This window comes from Sorex fumeus, unplaced genomic scaffold (genome assembly GCF_029834395.1).
Source record: "Sorex fumeus unplaced genomic scaffold, SorFum_2.1 ptg000061l, whole genome shotgun sequence".
NCBI lineage: Eukaryota > Metazoa > Chordata > Mammalia > Eulipotyphla > Soricidae > Sorex > Sorex fumeus.
The window spans coordinates 34,990,318-35,013,610 of record NW_026606118.1 but is presented as its reverse complement, the minus strand read 5'-3'; the positions used below and the strand labels follow the sequence as shown (position 1 = coordinate 35,013,610).

The 23,293-nt window shown below is 40.6% G+C and overlaps 1 protein-coding gene across 23 annotated transcripts in view; it reads right to left on the bottom strand.

Annotated features, from left to right (window-relative positions):
* The window catches only part of EPB41L2 (erythrocyte membrane protein band 4.1 like 2), a 231,072-nt gene that overhangs the window by 56,501 nt on the left and 151,278 nt on the right, over nt 1–23,293 (bottom strand). For all 23 annotated transcript variants that reach the window (XR_008794149.1, XR_008794150.1, XR_008794151.1 and 20 more), the window contains 4 exons: nt 13,830–13,872; nt 7,391–7,466; nt 2,908–3,126; nt 1,210–1,297 (listed from right to left, as the gene is read on the bottom strand). Coding sequence is in view for 20 of the 23 variants with exons in the window: in XM_056126400.1 (XP_055982375.1) it covers nt 1,210–1,297; nt 2,908–3,126; nt 7,391–7,466; nt 13,830–13,872 (426 nt within the window). In the remaining 3 variants the exon portion in view is untranslated. The remainder of the gene's footprint in view (nt 1–1,209; nt 1,298–2,907; nt 3,127–7,390; nt 7,467–13,829; nt 13,873–23,293) is intronic.

Sequence of the window (23,293 nt, the reverse complement as noted above, 5' to 3'; positions counted from 1 at the left end):
TAAGTAAGTAAATAAATAAAGAGACAGGACAAGAGTTTTTGGGGGGCCGGGCGATGTTCTCTCCTCTCTCCCTTGAATAACAAGCCTTGTCCCTACCAATGTGAAAACATTCATATATAAGAAATTATGTTTTACCTCCTAAGTAAAATTTATTAGGAAACAATAGGAAGAGGAATTGAAGTGTGAGGAGGGGGTTGGGGGACAGATAAGATGTGGTGAGAATACAAAAATTTTTTAAATTAAGTAGTAAGACACTAACATAGAAACTAATTGTTGAGATAGTTATTTTTTACTACCCATACAATGAAATTCTTGTAAAATTGAGAGAAAAAGCTTGATTATCGTAAAAGTAGAGAGATGTATTGTTTGAAATATATGCACACATATGTTTCAGAATTACAGAGAAAAATAAATGTAACTGACCAAAATATTAACAGTTCCACTTTAGGTAAGTAAGTATGGATGTTTCTCATGTCTTTGTGCCAATATTAACATATATATCGGCTGGAGCGATAGCACAGTGGGTAAGGCGTTTGCCTTGCAAGCGGACAATATGGCCGACCCGAGTTCGATTCCTCCGCCCCTCTCGGAGAGCCCGGCAAGCTACCGAAGAGTATTCGATATGCCAGACACAATAACAACAAAGTCTCCAATGGAGACGTTACTGGGCCCGCTCGAGCAAATCGACGATCAACGGGAGGGCCTTTACCTTTTACCTTACCTTATTTATAATATCATTTTTTGGGGCGTCCACCCCCCAGTAGTGTTCAGAGCTTATTCCTTGCTCTGTAATCAAGGGTCACATCTCCAGTGGTTTAGGGACCAAATTGCGAACCGTGCACAAGACCAGTGCCTAACTTCTGAACTGTCTTTGAGGCCCCAAAATGAATATTTTAAATAACAGAAGGAGAGGAAACTGGCACAGAAGCAACACTTGGCATAGCAAAAGTGAGAACACAGAATAAACCAGGGTGAGAGTTTAAGAAAAGGGTGATAAAGTGAATTTTTATCTAAGAGTATGAAGAAAAAAAACTAGGAAAAGAAAGGCAGTGGAGAGTTTTACACAAATTAGTCACAACAAAGAATATTATAAAACCTTCAGATGAGAGCATTTAACATTTCCTAAAAGTGAAATTCTGAAACTGAAGTCCTCCCAAATCTTCAGTGTCAGCCTGGAAAGATGCTCTTTCCCCATGACATTTAGAGTACCTTGGCATGATGTAGGTCAACGCCGTACATGGAAAGCCTCTTTGCATTTTCTAAGAACTGAGAATCAGCTTGTGCTGGAGATAAGCCCCTAAGAATGAAAAAAAAAAGTACCAAATTATTGGTGATGCAAAGTCAAATAGGAAAAAGGTGTGTATGACATGGGAGAGTTTTGTCTGGAGGAGAGAATTAGCAGACAGAACATGGAGTAACTGTCAACCTCTAGCTTTCTTTCTAACTGCTCCCTGCAAGAGGTGTGAAATACCACCTTCACCTTCTTAAAATTAGAAAGTTTCTTTTCGACTTCATTAGGGAAAAGAGTCCCAGCTGTAACAGTTACAAAATAATAAAGTAACTTCATGTTTCTAAACAGATGGTTTTTAATCCATAGTTTCATTTCATTAAGTTTGATCAGATAAAGATTAGAAGTACTTGCATTTGACTTTACTCTTTCAGATACTGTGCAGGCTAAAACTATTTCCTGTCCTACCCATCTCCCTCACTAAACAACTTTAAAACTCCTAGAGAACAGAACCATCTCCCATTAATCTTCACATCCTCATGACATTTCAGTACCTGTTATTTAAATTTCAAATTACATATTAAATGCCAATTGAGTAAAATTTGAATAGTTAAGAAAATATTTAGACTCAAATAGTATAGCATGTTTTAAATCAAATAAAATGGTTTGAAAACTTCACATCTCTAAGATCTCTTTCAAAGCATTTTTGTCAAAATTTTACAAAATATCAATTTTTCAATATGGGACAAATGAAAATTCGTTGTTCCTGGAGTGAGCTGATGCCACTGGGCTACACTAGCACACGACAGGGATGAAAAGAGAAGTTACTGGCACCCACTCGAGCACATCGATGAACAACAGGATGACCAGTGATACAAGGGACAAATGAAAAATTTGTAGTTAAAAGTCTTCAAGATTTGTGCTTAAGAAAAAAAACCACTCTATTCTTGCACAGATATTAAAACTTCTCAAAGTACAGTGTATTTAAGCAATTTAAGTAATCCTCAAGGTCATCTGTGGATCAGACAAACCATCCGTATATTTCAGTTACTACTACAATGTCCATCACCACCCACCTTTAAAAAATTGTGATGCCTCATCATCTCTCTGGCACTGTGTCAAATATGCCGATAGAGACAATTAAAAGGAAATTTAAATAGGTAGTAAATGCCAACTATGTATGTGGGTGGGTGTGTTTGTAGGTGTGTTTTTTACATTTGTAGGTGCTAAATCAATGTTTCACAGCCTTTTTCCATCCACGGCCCCCTGCAATCTTGTTTCTTTCCTGTGTCACCCTCTACATTCTACCAGTAGGACTGCTGAGTCTTGTGCCATGGTCCTTACTACATGATTTTTCACCTGTGAACCCCCCCGCCCCCGGAATATCCGAGGGACCCACAGACACTATATGGATCAGTTAAGAAATGCTGTTAAAGGATAAGGTAGGGAGTAGGAGAGGTATAAAGACACAACAAGTACATTCTTTGAATAAATGAAATCATTTAGTTACGTAAGAAGAGTCAGTTCTATTTCATACTCATGAAGACAATGAAAGGACGGAGCGAGGGTCCCCTAGTTTTCCTTGACTGGCACTAGGTGAAGCTGATGCCACACACGAGGCTCGGGTGTCTAGGGACAGCTGCTTCCACCTTCTCGCCCCACGGGGCAGGACCACCCACCTGTGGGTTCTGTGCAGCTCTGCCACTTTTTCTTCCAGCTCCTTAGTCTGCGTGGGAGCGAACTGGAAGTCACTGAGGTCGGTGCTGCCACGCTGCTCTGGGTCATGGTCCCCGAGTTCGGCCTGAAGTGTGTAGGAGCCCAGGAGGGCGTGTGTCACGAAAGAACAAGGCAGGCGGCCGGAAGCAATGTCCTTACGGAGCTGAAGGCACAGGAAGTATCTGGGAGGGGAAAAGGAAGAGAGGACAATGAAATTATCCACTGCTCATCTAACCCTTACTTTCTACTATTCCTCTTCAGATCCAGAAGCCAAAATAAAAGGCACAGTGAGACACCCACTGGGACTCCCAACTCCTTGTGCCTTGTGTAACAGTAACTGAGTCTCGAGGGCAAATAAGAGGAAATTCTGAATGGCCGTGCTGCAAATGTTGCATCCCTAGAATGTATACTGGATTCTGGGGCTGAAGATAAAACAACGCCATCACACACACTGTCTCTCCTTGGATTCAAAATGACATTTCTATGCTACAAATGGACATGCCATTCCAGAGCTATAGAGATGAATGGTATTTTCAAAAATAGCTACAGGTTGGGCCTGGGGATGTGATTCAGTGGTAGAGCATCTGCCACACACCCTGGGGTGGCTCCCAGGGGCCACAACCAGTGCCCTGAGAGCATGTGTGTGTGTGTGTGTGTGTGTGTGTGTGTGTGTGTGTGTGTGTAAACAGCTGCAGGTTATAGCACTTGCAAGAAAGGCTAATAAAAATCACTGTCCCTTTATCCTTCTCTAGCCTTTCCACACTAATTTCTTTTTTCCTAAGATGCCCTTAGCAATAATTAGCTACTGTGAGGCTCTTTCTTGCTCACTTACCCCTTCTAAAGAAAATTTCATCCACCTGCCTAGGGCTAACTCTTCACCTGTCAAATAGAAGGAATTCCACCTCTCTTTGTAGGTGAGGGCAAATATTAGATTGCTCGAGCAGGCCCAGTAATGTCTCCATTGTGAGACTTCTTGTTACTGTGTTTGGCATACTGAATACTTTTTGGTAGCTTGCCAGGCTCTCCGAGAGGGGTGGAGGAATCGAACCCAGCTCGGCTGGGCTGGCTGCGTGCAAGGCAAACGCCCTACTGCTGTGCTATCAATATAAATAAAACACATGCATGATCCTAGGACCCAACAGCCTACATCAACAATGATAAGAGTGCTAGTAATTACTATAAAATTGGCACACTGACTACATATTTATAAAAGAGTATTTACTAATAACACACAGATAAGTTATTTATATTCACTGAGGATTTTTTTTTTTTGGAACTACAATCAACTAGGCGACCTCTGGAAAAAAACACATTTCTACACTCAAAGGGAATTGTTTTTAAGGCTACACAATTCACTTGCAACACTAAGTGGCTCTTCCTTTCTTCCTGGGCATCTTTTAGAGGAGGCCAGTCCTGTGGGCAGTTGGCCACCTTCTTCCTGTGGGTGCATGTGCATAGCATGAGTCTCAGACTCTGTCCTCCTGCCTTCTGGCGCACAGGTTGCCTCTGGCCAGGTGGCTCTGCTGCTTGCTCAGAAGCACATCCCAGCAGGAGGTTTTAGCCCTACCCCAGTGCACTTATACTTGACCTGCCCCCTGACTGCTCCTGAGGCAGGATAGGCATTCTATCATCATAACTGAAATAAACTCTTCAATGCTAGTGAACTGTTGACCACTTGGCAAGAAATCATTTTCTCGTGGAATAAAAGTCATTTCACTATTACTACAGACATAAATACAGGGGTTGGGGGGGTGTACCAAGTGGTGTTCAAGGACCAGTGATTCTCAGCTGAATGGGTCAATGCTTCAGTGTAAGGGTCTAAGGATGGAGTGCTGCTTTTACCACATAGTACCAGGGACCACCAAAGCCAACCTCACAATTCTGGAGCCTCCACGCCTGCACCTGGCAATATTCAGGGGGCCATGTGGTATCAGGGATCAAACTGAGATCAGACACACCCTAAATTATTTCCCCAGTCCCTATTATTTCTGATGTATCCCAGGAGCCACTTTTTAAAGTGGGATTGGGGGTTGGGGCGATAGCACAGCGGGTAGGGCATTTGCCTTGCACGCGGCTGACCCGGGTTCCATTCCCAGCATCCCATATGGTCCCCTGAGCACCGCCAGGAATGATTCCTGAGTGCAGAGTCAGGAATGATCCCTGAGCATCGCCAGGTGTGACCCCAAAAAGCAAAAAAAATTTTAAAATTTAAAAAATAATAATAAAGTGGGATTGTATCTGTAAAGCTTAGAACAGCATAAAGATAATTCCAGTTACTTTATAAAACTCTAACTTAAACTATGATTCTAGATTATGTTCAAGTCCCTTAAATCCAACCAAGTCAATCTATATTCCATGACACCTTTAAGCCCTAAGAAACAAAGATTTCTTTGAATACCAAACCTGTCACTCCTTTACTTTATTGTCTCTACTTTTCAATGTGGCCCTTTCCTGCTTTCAAAACCTAAATCACAGGTCTAAAGACGTCAGACAAAATCTCCAATTGTCTCCTGAATTTTCCAACTCCATCCTTTCACACAAAGACAGAACACTCTTTAAAGAATATGCAGAAATGTTCTTGCTCTCCACCAAGGCTGTCCCCTACCTTTGAAATGTTCTCTCAAGTCATGGTGAAGATTTCGATCAGCCACTTATGAGACACTTGGCTACTAGAACAGGCAGGTGGCTGGCCCTCTGGCTGTAGGTAAGGCTTTATTAGTTAGCTCATAGGCCAGCAATGTTCGGGTGCCAGACAGTGGGATGATGCTGGGTCTTAGGCATAAAAAGCTTGAATATCTCTACAGACTGTTTTTTTCTCCCACTACAGACAGGGAGACTCTTCAAGTCCAATTTAAAAAGAAAAGCAACACACTTGCTGATACCATGAGCTGCAATCACCAAAGCATTATCATTGTGAGAAGTATATGCACAGAGAGGGCAATAGGCCACAAAACTCCAATTAAATGCTTTGTTCAAAGGCATGTCTGTGGTGAGGCTGTGTCCCATACGTGCCAGTCTGCTGAGTTCCATGCTCTGAACAACTCACTGTACAGTCATGAAAGCTATTCTTATCATTTAATAGCTGAATCGAATTCAATCGCAACTTAATTGGTAGCCATAATTCTCTATTCAGCAACAATTAGTTAAGGAAAAACAAAGAACTGTCATTTATCTTATCTTGGAAAGAAGTTGTCATCATTCCTATTTGATTAGCAAACTCTCTGATAAGCACCTCTGCAACTTGATGCTTCTCAACACAACTGGCCTAGGAGAAAGCATAAAGGCACACAATCCACAGAAATCAAAAGCGGATTCTGGCTAAGACCTCTAGTTTACTTCGGTGTACATACCAGACACACTTTTCCTTGGCCATATAAAAACCTTTTTAAAATACATTTGGAAAAAAAATCACTCTAGAGACCTACTCCACGTAATGTTAAGAAGTATTTTAGCCAGTTGTGCAGGGCTAAAATATCAAGGCACTTATGGATTCAAAATGTTCCTTGATAACCAAATACTCAGAATCTATAAATGCTCTCTTGCTCCTAACAAATGATCCTTAATTTGAAATTTAAGGAGATGCTAGATTAGCCCAGATGATCTCAGAGGGAAATGAAAGACCTACTGACTCTTATATAAGAAATCCTACTTTATTGGGTTTGTTTTATTCCTTAAGGGTGGGAAACGTTATACTTCAATTGACTTTACAACTACTTTCATGTTTCTAGCCCTCAATCACCTTTACAAAGAAAACTAGAATATGTGTGTGTTACACATGGTTATACATGAAAATTCATCATGTAATAATCTTTTAGTATTAAAAAGTTAAAAAGCAAGGCTTCTTAAAAGTACGACAGAGAAAATTGAGTCAGCAACATTATTAACATTAGCACTGTAGCACTGTCCTCCCGTTGTTCATGGATTTGCTCGAGCGGGCACCAGTAACATCTCCACCGTGAGACTTATTGTTACTTTGTTTGGCATATCAAATACATCACGGGTAGCTTGCCAGGCTCTGTCATACGGGCAGGATACTCTCCATAGCTTGCTGGGCTCTCCAAGAGGGATGGAAGAATCAAACCCAGGTCGGTCGCCTGCAGGGCAAATGCTCTACCTGCTGTGCTATCACTCCAGCCCATTTTTTTAATAAGGACTCTAAATTACAGCTCTTAGTGTTAGTTTTAAATACACACAGACATACACACAGAGACATACATACAGACACATACTGAACTTAACATTACTCAAATATAAATGCAGAGATTAAAGTGAATACAATTTTTCAAGATAGCAACATTTCACATTATTTGGGAGTAGCCACTTAAAAGAAAATTTCTAAAAATAACATGTTTGGGTTTTATCCAGAATATAAGATGACTCTCCTTGGGCACAGAAATAAATGAAGACTGTAAGTAAACTCATTTTATTTTTTAATGTATAAAATACCTGGTGATATCTTCAGTCAACTGAGAAGGATCGGGAGGATAAAACTTCACATTGAAGGTGAACAGCCAAGGAAGATCTGTAATTATTAAATATCATAGTTATTTATCCAACCAACAGCCTGACCATTTAAGTATCACGTTAAATGTTCAAACAGTACAGACTAAGTCACACTACAAAATCATGTAGAGACGATATGTTTTTAAATATGTAATTTACAAAATAGAAAAAAATCAATTACGAGGGGGAAGCATTAAAGGATAATAATGGACTTCTGAATAACATTTACTAGAGTATTTACAAAGGTTTTATATAGTATGCTATGACATTAAGAGTCAAGCTTATCACATAACTTCAACATGACAGCTGAGAAAACTTACTGGGGGCACCCAAGCATTGCTCATGAAATCTGAGGGTTCTCTGGGTGATTGTTGGCCACCTAGGCAGGCAGGCAGCGTGGGGTCTGAGGTTGTGGTGTTTTGGTGCTGCTTGAGGCTGAACCAGAACTACCAAGGCCATGCTCAGAGGCTTCTGGGGATATACATGATAATGTTCGAGGACCACATGGTACCAAGGATGGAACCAGGCTTGGCTACATGCAAAGTATGTACTAAGGTACTATCTCTCCAGTCCTCTTTGTAGTTTCCCCAGTAGTGCTCAGGAGTGCATCATGGCACAGGCCTAAAGATCTGGTACTTGGGGCCTGCAGAGCTAGGGTCGGTGGGTGCTACCTCTGGCAGTGTCGGGAGCCATATAATGTCAGGGCTCAAACTCAGGACCTCTTTGAGCTATCTCCCTGCACTTGAGATAACTTTATTTGAACCACAGGCTCTCTAAGTGACAAATATTCTCTATCCTTTAAAAACCAACAAAATCCTCAGTGTTTTAAGATTCCTTAATTGTTGGGATGGGAGAGGGCAATGAACAAGTGATCACTCTTTCAATTTTGGAAATGATTAATGGACTACGGAAAGATATCCCAGGGAAGGGGACAAGAGATTAATACCACAAAACTGTAAGACAGTATCCTTTCCCAGGTTTTAGAATACTTTACCATTATTATGCCATTAAGAAAAATTATTATCGAAAATGACTTATTAAAAGTTAAAACACTGATTTATACATTAACATTGAACCTAATGTTTGTTTTATCATCCTTCGGAACTGATGACGCTCTCTCTCTCCCCATCTCTTCCCCACTTCCCTTCTTTCTCTCTCTCTCTAGGGAGAGGGCAGAAAATAATTTCCCAAAGCAATTCAAATAATTCCAATGGCCCGTGTGTGTATTATTTCCTTTGTAGATTTTTTAAAGTATCACAACTGACTAAAGCTGAAAAAAATTTCTTGTCCAATTTGTGATTTTGTTCCCACCATCAGGATGTTTTCTCTTATTCAAAGGTCAACAAGTACTTATTAAATAGCATTATGGACAATAATACACACTATTGTTCTACTAATAAAGCTAATCTTGTGCAACTTAATAAAAAGATTTCAGGGCCAGAAAGATGGTACAGGGGTTAAGGCCCTCAACTTGTATCCGGTGAACCCCAGTCGATCCCTGGCACTTCCTGGATTCACTTCAGCATTGCCAAGAAAAGTCCCTGAGCACCATGCAAACCCAAAAAAAAGCAAGAGTAAAACCAAAAGATTTCAGTTCTGTTTCACATACATAGAACACTGTAAACGAATATAGAACTTCCCTGAAAATACACTTTCAAGGTGACTGCTAACTGATTATGATTACTGTAGTTGCTGTTGTTCAGGGATCACTCCCAGTGGGGGCGCGCTCTGCAGTGCTGGGAATTGAAGTCAGGACAGCTATGTTTAGGGTAAGCGCCAACCCAAGCTACCATTCCCAGCCCCAGCTAAACTATCCTAGGGCAAAGTCCTTGAGGGATTTCCTAATGGATATTTGTTCCCTAAGCATTAAAACCAGCACTTGCTTACCTTCTCATAGGATTACAGAGAAGTTTCTAATACAACACACATTTTACGGTACATTTTTCAATCTTAAAAGCAGATAAGTGGACCAATAGGGTCCAGCTTTCATTTTAGCTATATACCTAAGATCATAAGTTTCATCCGACTACATACAGTTCATCAAGCTATAGATTTATATTTAATATAAGTCAAGCCACATATCATAGTATTTTTATATACTTGAAAAATATTTAAGGCAAATTTAACACATGAATTAATATGCTGTAGTTGTCAAAAATAATTACAAATATGAACTTTTTGCCTATTACCTGAAAAGTAATAAAATCATAGAAACTGGATCCAGATAGAGTAATAAGCTAAATAATTTCCTCATTCATTTTAATATAAGCAGGAAACAAGAGGTGAAAACCTCTAAAATGTCAAGTTCTTGGCCTACTTTCATGACCAGCTCAGTACAGAATTCCATTTGGAGAACTAGCTCCAACAATTTGAAAAAGTCAAATCATATTTTTTACTGCTATTCCTCTTGCTAAACCACAAATGCAAAAATCCTGAAATAAGTCTTTAAAAATTTTCCAAATAGGGGGGCTGGAGAGACAGTACAGCAGTAAATCATTCGCCTTGCATGTGACTGACTCACATTAGAGCCTCACACACACCCCATAGGATCTCCTGAGCACAGAGCCAAGAGTATGGCCTGAGCATAGAGACACCAAAACAAACAAAAAACTTCCCAAATAATTAAACTACAAGACCATGATTTATAATCAGTAAGTGTCTTGCCTTCCAAAAATTAGAAAATCTCCATGACGCTGAAATCAAACACTAGAACAAAACTAGAAGAGACAAATCAATGAATGGAGCGTCACTTGTTTGAGAGGCTAACCTGATTTTCTCTCAGGTCTGGGTCACTTGGCAGGTGTGGTTTCAGAGAGGGTGAAAGATCCAAGCATCTGACCCCTCTTGAACTCATGTTCTTCGCTCCAGAAAGAATAAAGGAGAAAGCTCCAAAACTTTGTTGCACAGTTGGTAGGGTGTTTGCCTTGCACACGGCTGACCCAGGTTTGATTCATCTGTCCCTCTCGGAGAGCCCAGCAAGCTACCAAGAGTATCCCACCCGCACGGCAGAGCCTGGCAAGCTTCCCATGGGGTTTTCAACATGCCAAAAACAGTAACAAGAAGTCTCATAATGGAGATGTTACTGGTGCCCGCTAGAGCAAACTGATGAATAATGGGAGGACAGTGCTACCATGCTACTGATGTGTAGGCAGGTAGATAGGAAAAGGCCCTCAGCAATGAAACTTAGGTCAACAGAACTTCTGGGAGGAAAATCCTAAGACTGATCCACCCTGTGGATACAGAAATCACTATATCACTGTCCTCCTGTTGTACATCGATTTGCTCGAGCGGGCCCAGTAACATCTCTATTGGAGACTTTGTTGTTACTGTGTTTGGCATATCGAATACATCACAGAAAACAGACCTGAAAAGACCTTCAGCAGACCTTGAGGAGGTTGGACCCCTCCCTATGAAGTTCCTCAAACCCTTGGACCTCTCTTTTAATCTGATTAAAATGTGATCCAGCCCCGAGAAGAGCCTATAAAAGACACCTGGAACAAAGGAAGGGTGGGCATATGCTGCCCAAATCCATGTGCTGCTTGTGCCCATGCAGCCAAGAACATGTGGTGGCTGAGCACATGTGTCACCCGCATCTCCCCTCTTGAGATGTGTACTTTCATGCTTTCGTGTCTAATGCTGGACTGTGTGCAGGGCCTTTCTCCGCCCTTGGAGAAGCCCGCGTTCTCTCTTGAGTATGTTGCTCTCTCTCATTCTCTCCCCCTCTACACCTTAAAAACTCTCTGAATAAAATCTATTTATTTCACCGCTTGTCTACTCCTGAAATTCCTTTCTGTGAGGCGAGACAAGAGCCCAGTAACCCTGGGTTCCAGATAGCAGAGGCAGCGGGGAAGAAAGTGACCTTCTTTCTCCTCCCCGCTTCACGTAAGTCACCCGTAGGGTTCACTGACATCACTACTGTTAGCATAACTTTCTCAATCTACTTATTTCTCTTCCTTATTTCCTCTTTTCCATCATAAGGTGATCAAAAACAGATGAAATAAGGCCGGGCAGTAGAGGACAGAGAAAAGTTGGGACAAGGTGAGGGGATAGCGAGGAGGGAGGCAGTGGGAAGGGGAGGAGAGAATTAGTGAATGCTGGAAAGCCAGAAACAATGGTCAAAGGAAACTGTCCCAGCTTAACTAGTAAGGTTCCAGTTTTAGCACCAAATCCTGAGAAATCCCTCAGCCCTTCAGTGCAAGCCAAATCAGGAAGACTACAATAACTGGAGACATGTAAAGCAGAGTCTTCCTGGAGAGGAAATGAGAAAATGAGGTATTGAGCTCAGGATAAATAAGAGGCACCACCCAAAGAAGGGAGGACCCCTTAGAACAGGAGGAGAAAATCTAAAGGTCCTGATAAAAATATGAATGGGCCATCAGGAGTCCAAGGCCTTGGCTGTGTAAACACCTGGATTAATTTACATATGCAGAGAATTCCCGGCCAAGAAAACTTGGAGAACCTGTGTGTAACTTCCTCCCCAAAGCCATTCTCTGTTTCTTCCCCTCTGGAGAAGCCCATGCTTTGTCCAGAAGGCATCTCTCTCTCTCACTGTGCCCCCTTCACATTTCTCTAAGCAAATTTCATTAAATAAAACCATTTTGCTTCACTGAGAGGGAAAAAAAGTGGAGGAGTGTAAGAGAAGAGAAGGGGCTGGCTAGCTAGCTCAATAAATAGGTTGAGAGCATACTTTGCATGTAGGAGGCCTGGTTCCATCCTCTCAACCACCGGCTAGGACTACCAGGGTGACCTCTGAGCACAGAGCCAGGAGTAGCCCCTGAATACCACCAGACACAGTCTTAAAGAAAAGAGACAGAGAGAGAAACAGAGGGAGAGGGAGAGAGAGAGAGAAAGACTACAAGAAAAGCTTAATTCAAGAAAGAAAAATTGAAACATACTCGGAGAACCTTAAAATGGAAGATGGAACAAAGATGTAAGGAACAGACGGGAAAGTAAAGATCCTGTGCCTGTGGTTTGAAGTTAGGAATAATAAGTAGGTAGATGAAAACAACAATACACAAGACATTCTGCAGCTGGCGTTCAGGGACATGGTTTCTCTCAGCACAGCCCACGGGACCACGGTCAGAGTCTGGCTGGTAAGATATTTCCTTCTCCTGCCTAAACCTTCCAGCTGTTTGTGGCTCCCTACCTTTCTGCTTCAATCATTTACAGACCTCGGAGTAAATTAAAGTATCCAGATACCCTATGGCAAATTCCTCTGTGGTTATACTATTTCTTGGCATGATATCATGTCAGCCCCAGGCAGAGGAGGAACTCTCTGGAAAGAACAGAAGCCTATTAGAGCGGACACCAGCAGTCACTATGGACACTCAAAATGAGAAAGAAAAATGGGGAAAAAGAAGGGAAAAGCAGGACTGACTTACAGACTCGAGAGTACACACAGCGACCTTGGACTCAAACTAGGGAAGTAGAGAAGGCAAAGACCAGCTGGGACTGGAAAGATAGTTCCGCAAGCTTTTCACCCAGAAGTGCTTTCCTGAGTACCCCAGTGAACAGTGTTAACTAACTAGATGGCCCCTGGGCCAGAGGAGACTTATTAATTAGCTTAATTGTACACTTCTGAAATGAAGACAAAGCAATGGTTACAGCTCTTCCTAGAGAAGAACTTACATAAGAAGTAAAACTTTTATTTAACTAGTTGCTCCTCAACATTTGGGCTAAGAAATGAAAAGTTACAGAAAAGTTACCAGAGAAAAAGATCAGCTAGTACCTCACTGTGGTAGACCCATTATGAATAGGTCTAGAACACATGGACCAGTAAATAAATTCTTAAGCCATCAACAAATAGTAAGGACTCTACAAAAATTAATGTTAGTACCTTTAACTTCCTGTAAGATCTATTTATTTTATTTAAGTTTTAGTTTTGGGCTGGAGTGATAGCACAGTGGGTAGGGTATTTGCCTTGCATGTGGCCGACCCTGATTCAATTTCTCCGTCTCTCTCGGAGAGCCCGGCAAGCTACCAGAGTATCCCACTCGCACGGCAGAGCCTGGCAAGCTCCCCGTGGCGTATTTGATATGCCAAAAACAGTAACAACAAGTCTCACAATGGAGACGTTACTGGTGCCCACTCGAGCAAACTGATGAACAATGAGAGGACAGTGCTACAGTGATAAGTTTTAGTTTTGGAACCACACCTGGCTATTCCTGGCTCTGAGATCAAGGGTCACTCCTGGTGGATCTTGGGGACCATACTGGGTACCAAGAATCAAACAGATGTATTGGCTAAGTGCAAAGCCAGGCCCTTAATAGTATCTCTAGTATCTCTCCAATCCCACTAAAAGATTTTATTGCAAAAAAGAATCAATGATTTCCATCACAATTCTTATTCTGCTCTACATTTGCATGGTTATTTGAACACTTACTTCGCAGTTGTTTCTTTATTTCCTTTGCAGGATCCAGCCAGTTCTGCAGAGAGGAAAAATGGTGAATTAACCAGTTATAAAAACTCCACAGTCCACAACAAAGCAGTTTACAATTCACATAATTATATATAGATATATTTTAATAACGTCCTACTTGAAGTGGCTTTTACCCAAGTGCACTGTCTGTAAAAATTTTTGAAACACTTTCAAGGTAAGAACTTTATATTCTTGAGTCTAAACTCAAGCATCTATTAAATGATAAGACGCACTAACTCTACAGACACCTTTATGTTATATGGCTGACAGCAAAACAGCCCTGCCAACACTGAAATAATAAGAACTTAGTCAAGGACAAAAGTCGGTTTTAACCCCATGAAAAGTGAAGTGTGATTCAGAAATTATTGCTAAAAAATAGATGTCATAGCCAAACGCCTGCATCAACTGCTTAGTCAACTTCTCTTTCTAAATTTTATTTTTCCCGCAACCACATTATGGAGAAACAAGGTCAGGCAGGAGTCCATGTCTTTTCTATGATTTTAGTTTAATGACCTTTTTTAAAAAATTATTTTTCATTCCAACTTGGCCATTAAAATGATTAGAAACTCCTTTTCACTTTCCCGTTATTTCTAACCTCTGAGAAAGCTAAGAGGAAAGGATTCTGGGAAACCAGAATCTTAAAACAAAAGGACTAAATTTTAACCATTAATTATCAATAAGGTATTAAATAGTTATTCAAAGTGACAGGCAAACACCTATTCCAACACTTTTCATTACACCTTTTTTTTAATTGATATATTTAATACTTCCATCTTCTCCTAAACTCAAAGTCTACCTTATTCCACACTAACAACAAAGAACACATATACTTTATGATATAATAAACTGATTCAAATAACTGAATTTAAAACAAATGTTTTTTTTTATCATTTTCAAAGTACCATGGTGCATTATAACTATGGACTTAAACTGAATGTTGCTATGATTTACAAAGCAATTGGAATGCTTAGCTTTTTAAGTAGTAACAATGTACTATCTTAATGATAAGCTAGAATGCTATAAGAATATTAACTACTTCTGCTATTAAAAGGCAATAGCAAGAGAAGGCTTTGAAAGTAAAGCTGCACAAACCCTGTGGCTTTTCCTATAGCCTTTCAGCTTTATTACACTTGGCAGAGTCAGAAGAGCAGCGAGGTCCAAGGTGTGCCTGGCTCTGTTCTAAGTGACACTGGTTAAACTCAAACCTCTGCATAAAGAACTACCGTAGAACTTGGTCCCCTCTTTCCTATCACTTGTGTCCCAGCTGCATGAAGCACAGCTCTGAAGGGCCAGTGGGACCCTCCAATGGTACCTCTGGCGCTGGGTTAGGGAGCAGGTCTGACTCTCCCGTTAAAAGAGTGCCTGGCACTCAGCTCCCCTGCCCGCAGCTGCTGTCCCACACAACAGCTGGCTCACAAATGGCCGGCTATGATGAGTGTACAAGAATGAGCAAAACATATCATTCAGTCTCTAGTCCAGACACTCAGACGGGGGAGGGAGGAGGAGGGTCAAATGTGTGGAGGCATTTCATCCAAGGAAGCAACAAGCACAGCAAGAAAACTGAATCAGAGACAACTAGTGCCAAATCCCTCAGAAAATGAGCCTAAAATAAGAGTATGTAGGAGAAAAGGTTTTTGTTTTTCTTTTTTTTCTTTTTATTTATTTATTTATTTATTTATTTATTTTTTGCTTTTTGGGTCACACCCAGCAATGCTCAAGGGTTACTCCTGGCTCTGTGCTCAGGAATTACTCCTGGCGGTGCTCGGGGGGGACCATATGGGATGCTGGGGATCAAACCTGGGTCGGCCGCATGCAAGGCAAATGCCCTACCCTCTGTGCTATCGCTCCGGCCCCAGAAATGGTTTTAAATGCTTTGTTAGGCCTAATTCAAATCTCCAGCTCTCTTGCATGATGTTAAAGATGCTTGCTTACAGAACTTACAGAAGACCTAAAACGGCAACCTCAATTCTAGGAAGAAGAGGTTGGAAGTAGCATTATCTTCTGGACCCCAAGAAACAACCCTGTGCCAAAGCAGTTGGGCACCTTTTAATTCTTCCCTGGAGCAACTCAACCCCTTGAACAATTTTTTCTGATGGTGTCTGCAACAATGTGGCCAGTCAAATGAGCCCTACAAATCCAGAAGGATAAACCAGCCAATCTAGAACTGCATTGTCCAACTTTGTCAACTGAATATTCAAGGAAAGAAGTAGCTTCAGTTCTGCATTGCAGCTCCTAATGACCATGTCGAAAGAGATTATCTGATATGGTCAACTAGCATTGGCAAAAATGACTGCTTCCTTTCGCTTAGCTGGCTTTCCCAGGATTAGTAAAACCAACCTCACTTCCATACTGGGAGCTCTATGTCCACTAAGATGTAAAGAAGACTTCTCTCCAGAACAACTTTGAAAGTGATAAGACTGTATTGTTCCTATCCTTTCTACACTACAGCTGGTAGTTTTAGGCAACCAGTAAGTAGTGCTGTCTGCGACCTGCCTGCCTCCTTCTTCACCAGGCTGTGGTCATATTAATAGACCACAAATTATGCTCTTTTTTATTAGATTATTTTCAGTTGAGTCATTAGCTCCAATATAAGTAGTTAGGTCCAAGGTAGGATATAATTTTACTGTCTGGGATAAGAAAAGACAATAAATTTTAATATGACTTTTAAGAGATATATAATATTTGTATTACTTATTACAAATCGTACACACAACTCAAATGAAAAAAATTTGGTTTTGACAGCAGGTATGTTTGGTGAATCAAGAAGAAGATATAATAGTAAAGACATTAGACGTTTTGCATAAACAAATGTTTCTGCAGGTGCATGATACATCTGATTACAGTGCTTCATTTCATTTTTAAAAAAGATTTGGTTACCACTGTTAGGCATTTATCCAAAAAATATAAAAACACTAATTTGAGAAGTTTTGTACACCCTTATTTTCACAGCAACATTATTCATAATAGCCATAATATGGAATTAGCCCAATGCCCGCTGACAGATGACTATAGAAGCCGTGGTATATATATGCAATAAAATACTATTCTTCCATTGAAATAGATGACACTGCCTTTTGGGATGAAGTGAAAAAGTTTGGGGTGATTGGTGACTATGCTTAAGTAAAATTTAAAAATGGAACCATCAGGTAGCTCTGCTCAGATGTGGAATACAAACCACAGGGAAGGAACTGGCAAAATGACTCCTAGATTTGGTGAAAATTATGGCAGTTCCTGGAGGGAAAGGGCAGTGAGTTCAAGAATAGGTATGGAGGGAGGCTGGAGCAATAGCACAGCAGGTAGGGCATTTGTCTTGCACGCGGCCAACCCGGGTTCGATTCCCAGCATCCCATATGGTCCCCCAGTACTGCCAGGAGTAATTCCTGAGTGCAGAGCCAGGAGTAATCCCTGAGCAAGTACCTTAAAATGTCAGTCATTTCACAAAGCTGCTCTGAAGTGAAGACTGTATTTGGAAATAAAGACTATAAGACATAAAGAGCACAATTCCTCCCCATGAGAATTATTACAACTGTGGCTAGCTCACAGGCCTCTATGTACATGTTAAAGTATCATTTAACAAGGTTCTTATAAATTCTATCTGATGATAAGGGATCCACTTGGCAAATACTTTTTTTTTAAAAAAAGATAGGTTGGCCCATGACCCAGCTGGAACACACTTCATAGAAGAGGTCTGGGGCTATTTTAAGTCAAAGATCAAAGAGATTCATGAGCAGATAAGACAGAATTTTCTATCAGTATTCCCTGGAGGTAGGGTTATCAGCAATCATGCAAAGCTAAAAAGGGCTTATCATCAATACTAGATTTCAACAAAATTCAACTAATTTTTTTAAAGAAAAAAAGTATTTCACCAGCTAATTAAGAAAAAAGGTATTCATGCACTCAATCTGCTTTCTTTAGAGGAAAGAAACCTGTCACAGGGGTGCTATAATAATTCAGAGGGAGAGATGATAGCCTTCAGCCAACTGGGGAGTGATTTCTATTTGTTAGTCTCAAGAAGGTAATTTCCAGGGGGATGCTATGCTGAGTGATTTCTTTTCTGGCAGCCTGCCATTATTGAGAGTCTCTGCTTGAGACTAGACCCAAAGTATGAAAGCCAGTAAATACCATCTTCTAAATGAATGCCAAGTAAAAAATAATCATCAATTTATCAAAGTTACAAGTAAGCCTTCAGCAGGTTTCCAATAGAAGAAAATCCATATTGTTATGATTCAAGAATGTCAGCGTTATTATTCCTTCTTAAAATATAAAACCAGTTGGGGGGAGAAATGTTGCATCTCTTTTTGTTGCTGGTATTTTCTCTGGGGAAACCACACCCAGTGGTGCTTGAGAGCTGCTCTCAGTGGTGTAGGGGGGTAAGAGAGAGCCTGGAATCAAACCCTGGTCTCTTGCATGTAAAGCCTGAGCTATCACTCTGCCCAAAATGCCATGTCACTATTTTCACTAACATATATCTGAATTTTAGTATGACCATTAACTACAGGAGAGAAAAACCTGGTTGAACATCAGCAGTATCTTTAACTCTTAACTCAAAGAAATCACAAATATTTCCATATCCGAGTATAGTAATTGCAGATGCTGATTATTATTTAAGTTGGACTCACATAGGAATTAAATATTAAAATTATTAACAGAAAAGCACATCTGTAACTGTACATCAAATTCGAAGTAATAACTTGAGAGTGTTATTGATACTGGTTTATACTGGTTTACTTTATAGCTTTATTTTTGCTTTCTTGTTTGTTTGTTTGTTCTGGGACCACACCTGGCAATGCTTAGGCTTACTCCTCACTCTGTGCTCAGGGATTACCCATGGTGGCGCTCAGAGGACCACAGGGGATGCTGGGAACTGATCACAATGCATGCAAGGTAAACACCCGACCTGCTGTACAGTCACTCCAGCCCTGCTTCATACAATTTATATTTAATCAACTAATAATAATTTCTTTAAGGAGTCAGAACAATAGAACAGAAGGTTGGTCACTTGCCTTGCACACAGCTGACTTGGGTTCCATTTCCAGCACTCCATATAACCCCAAGCCCACCAGGAATAATCCCTGAGCACAGAGTCAGGAGTAAGCCTGGAACACCATTGGGTGTGGACCAAAATTTAAATATATATATATATATATATATATATATATATATATATATATCTCCGCTACCAAGAGTATCTCACCTGGCAAGCTACCCATAATGTATTCGATATGCAAAACACAGTAAGAACAAAGAACAAAGTCTCCAATGGAGACGTTACTGGGCCCGCTTGAGCAAATCGATGAAAATGGGAGGACAGTGACAGTGACGGACAGTGATATATATATATTATATATACACACACACACACGCATATATATATCTTGGAGCTGGAACGATAGCACAGCAGGTAGGGCGTTTGCCTTGCACACAGCCAACCTGGGTTCAATTCCCAGCATCCCATATGGTTCCCCAAGCACTGCCAGGAGTAATTCCTGAATGCATGAGCCAGGAGTAACCCCTGTGAATCGCCGGGTGTGACCCAAAAAGCAAAAAAAAAAAAAATCTTTGAGATAGTGTTCTGAGAAGCAGCCTAGAGAATTCAGCAAAATGACAAAGGGATTCACAACACGTACACAAAATTTAAAACCTGCCATAAAAAGCAGTGAATTTTTTAACTGAGTAGCTATCCACACATGTACACTGAAGTCCTTCCATCTGCTAAACTGAGATGATCCTTAATCTTACTTATAACCCGTCCACTACAGATTTGGGGGGCAAAAGGACTAATCTGGATTAACCAAGTCTTCTGGCATTTCTATGAATTATTTTTCAATACTGTCTCTCACAAAAAGCATTCAAGATGGTTCTCAACTCTCATCTAAAAATAGCGAGAAAGAATATTTAAGTATGATATTTATATTCAGAGGATGCTGGTATTAAACACCCAGGGTCTATATGGTCCAAATTTTCATGTACAGGGGAAAGGCCAGCATCTGGCCCTGATAAGAAGCTTTGAGTATCTGGGTCCTTTCAAGATCCCTAAGCCACCTGGGGTACCAGGATACTCTATCCCCTTTGCTTTCTTAACATTCAAAACTCCTTTCCTTGTCTCTCCCACTGCAAAAGAACATTTCACACCCTTTACTGGTGCTTCCTAATTTGTAAAATTTATCATGAATAACTTGAAGATGCAGGTTTTTTAAAAGACAGATTTGTTTTGTTGTTGTTCCAGGCTTTCAACATTATAGTTTCGTTGGAGCAAGCAAAATGAAGTAAATGTGTTATAGACTTGCTGAGGGGGGCAGGGTGAGGAGTAAAAGTGAAACTGAGGCACTGGTGGAGGAAAAAGCACACTAGTGACGGGACTGGTGTTCCAACATTTAAGTCTGAAAAACCTATTATGAACAACTTAGAAATTACAGTGCCTTGACTTTTTTAAGGCTCAAATGCAGATTTACAGTTTAGTAGGTATAGGGTGAGGCATTCTTCATTCCAAAGGGGGCTCTGGGGCCATCTTTTGCAAAATACTGCCCTTTAATCATTTTTACCCAGACAATACTTTTTGTTTTTGGAAAGCCAAATACAGAGGCATATTTTCATTGGCTTATAAGGAATATGCTCAGCATTCACTGGCTACTGGCTAACTGCTTTGAGAGAACTCCTGCAGAAAATTCTAGCAGATGCTGCTTCTGGGTTCTCTGAACTCCTCCCCCTCACACTGAGCAGTGACATCAAGGATTGTGATGAGCCACACCCCTTTTATTCTACGAAAGCACTAACCAACAGGGCAGAAATGAACCATCAATGCAGCATCCTATGAGTGTGCATCTGCTTGTCACGTGGCCCCAGACTACTGTAGCTTAGATAACTCAAGATTCAATTACAACATTCATCCAACTTTCTCCTTCACCTGCAAAACAAATCTCTCACCCAACACCCCTTCAGAAGTCTTTCAAAATGCCCATCCAAGCCTTTCTCACTCACTGGTGTGCATCAGTTGGACCAGATGGGAAAAGTGAATAAACTGAAGCCAGTTCATGCTACATGATGGAATGTTTGTTTGTTTTTGCTTTTTTGGGTCATACCTGGTGATGCACAGGATTACTCCTGGCTTTGCACTCAGGAATTACTCCTGGCAGTGCTCAGTGAACCATATGGGATGCCGAGGATCGAACTCAGGTTAGCTGCATGCAAGGCAAACGCCCTACCCGCTGTTTTACTGCTCCGGCCCCCAGGAATGTTTAAACTATGAGAACTATTATCCACAATTTACATATTTCCTTAGGGATCACGGCCCTTTCTTGATGTCACTGCCTGAGTCTAACAGAAACTACCATAGATGCTGATGTTGGGAGGAAAATTATAGGCTTTCTACATTAGATTGAGACTTCCACTATGTATCTGAAAGAACATGAGTTCTGTCTGTGCTATAAAATATACCCAGATTGAAAAATATTTTTTAAAAGGACAGTTTACATGGAAATTTCTATTTCAATTTTTTTATTCTACTTTCTGGGAGGTAAAATGGTCTTGCTATGAGACAAAGCTTTAGTCAATTTTCATAAAGTTAGCCGGGGATAGCAAATACACTTCTAACAAGCTCTTTCAATCTAGCTTGAAGCAAAATGACATTATAATCCTTGGGCCAAATGCCAAACTCTATTAACATCAAAAATTCACAACAATGTTTTTTCCCTTTAAAGAGAGTCCAAAAACACTTAATGATCATTTCTGTTACCCATGAATACAAGAACTAGACAAACTTGGAATTCTGTATATGACAGGAGTATGTTCCTTGAACCCTTATGTTTTTTAAAACATTTTCCATTGTAAAGTTTTTACATAAGAGCTCTCAGCAGACATTAAGAGGTCGTAACACTAATGACAGGTTTTCATACTTCAGAATGAACTGAAAAGCTTCCAGTTCTAGCAAACATAAACAGCGCTACATACTAAAATCAAAAGAATGTCTTGCTCTCACCATAGAAAAATTTCTTTCAGGGCTGGAGCAATAGCACTGCGAGTAAGGTGTTTGCTTTGCACACAGCCGACCCAGGTTCGATTCCCAGCATCCCATATGGTTCCCTGAGTACCCCCAGGAGTGATTCCTGAGTGCAGAGCCAGGAGTAACCCCTGTGCAATGTCAGGTGTGACCCAAAAAGCAAAATAAATAAATAAAAATAAAAGCCTAAATGTTAAAAAAAAATTCTTTCAAATAACTAGGACTTTGCCTTATTTTCACTTCACAGTAGGTTGAACAATAAATGACTGAAACCTCTGCAAATCATATTCAGCATGAGAAAGAAGGCAGCTTACATTCCTGGGTCCTATAGTATATTCTATTATTGAAACTGCAAAGCTTTAAAGTAAATTAGATCTTATTAAGCTGAAATAGCAAAATAATTACTGTCTGTGAAAAATGCAGAACACCATACAAAGTTTTTTTATTGGACTAGTAAATTATTTTACCCTAAAAAAAAAAAAAATTATTTTACCCAGATGTCTTAAGAACTGGGTTTTTGTCAATATGCATGAGGATAAAGAAATTCTATAATGCAAAAATTATGAAAGCAAATCAAATTACATACAAATGTACTGTCAATTGCATTTGAATGTTCATTTTCTGAACACATTATTTCAGTAATGCCACTCTACTCTTCAAAACCCTGTAAGTTCTATAGTTAAAAACTAGATAGATAGGGCAGGGCTGAAAAGAGAGTGCAGGGGTTAAGGCACTGGCCTTGCGTGCTGCTGACCCTGGTTCAATTCCTCACTGCATACAGTCCCTTGAGCATGGCTAGAAGTAATAACTGAGCACACCACTAGGAGTAAGTATGAGCACTGTCAAGTGGCCCCCAAACAAAAACAAACCAACTAGAAAATAATTTTAGTGTTGGGCTAGGGATATAGCTGAAGCGGAAAAGCAGGTGCATAGCAAGCATGACACTGTGGGACTGTGACAAAGTGAGCCCGACAGTAGAACAACAACAATAAGGACAGCAGAACAACAATAACAAAGTGCCCGGTGACAAGGCTCAGTGGTAAAGCAGCCTGCCTGGAAGGGTGAGGCCCAGAATTCAATACCCATCCCCAGTCCCAGTGCATGACCTTACCACTGCAATCAATCACTATTCCAGATGTCTGATCCCAAGGCACAACAATGTGCAGTGCCTGACGTACAGCAACAAACAACCCAAAATGGAGACAACCGAGTGAAATGCCTAGTTTTGAGGGCATTTCAGCTCTCATTTCTTAAGAAATTTCAAAATAAGAATTTTGAGTTCCTTATTTTTGCGATAGCACAGCGGGTAGGGCGTTCACCTTACAAGCAGCCAACATGGCCGACCCGAGTTCGATTCCTCCGCCCCTCTCGGAGAGCCCGGCAAGCTACCGAGAGTATTCGATATGCCAAACACAGTAACAACAAAGTCTCC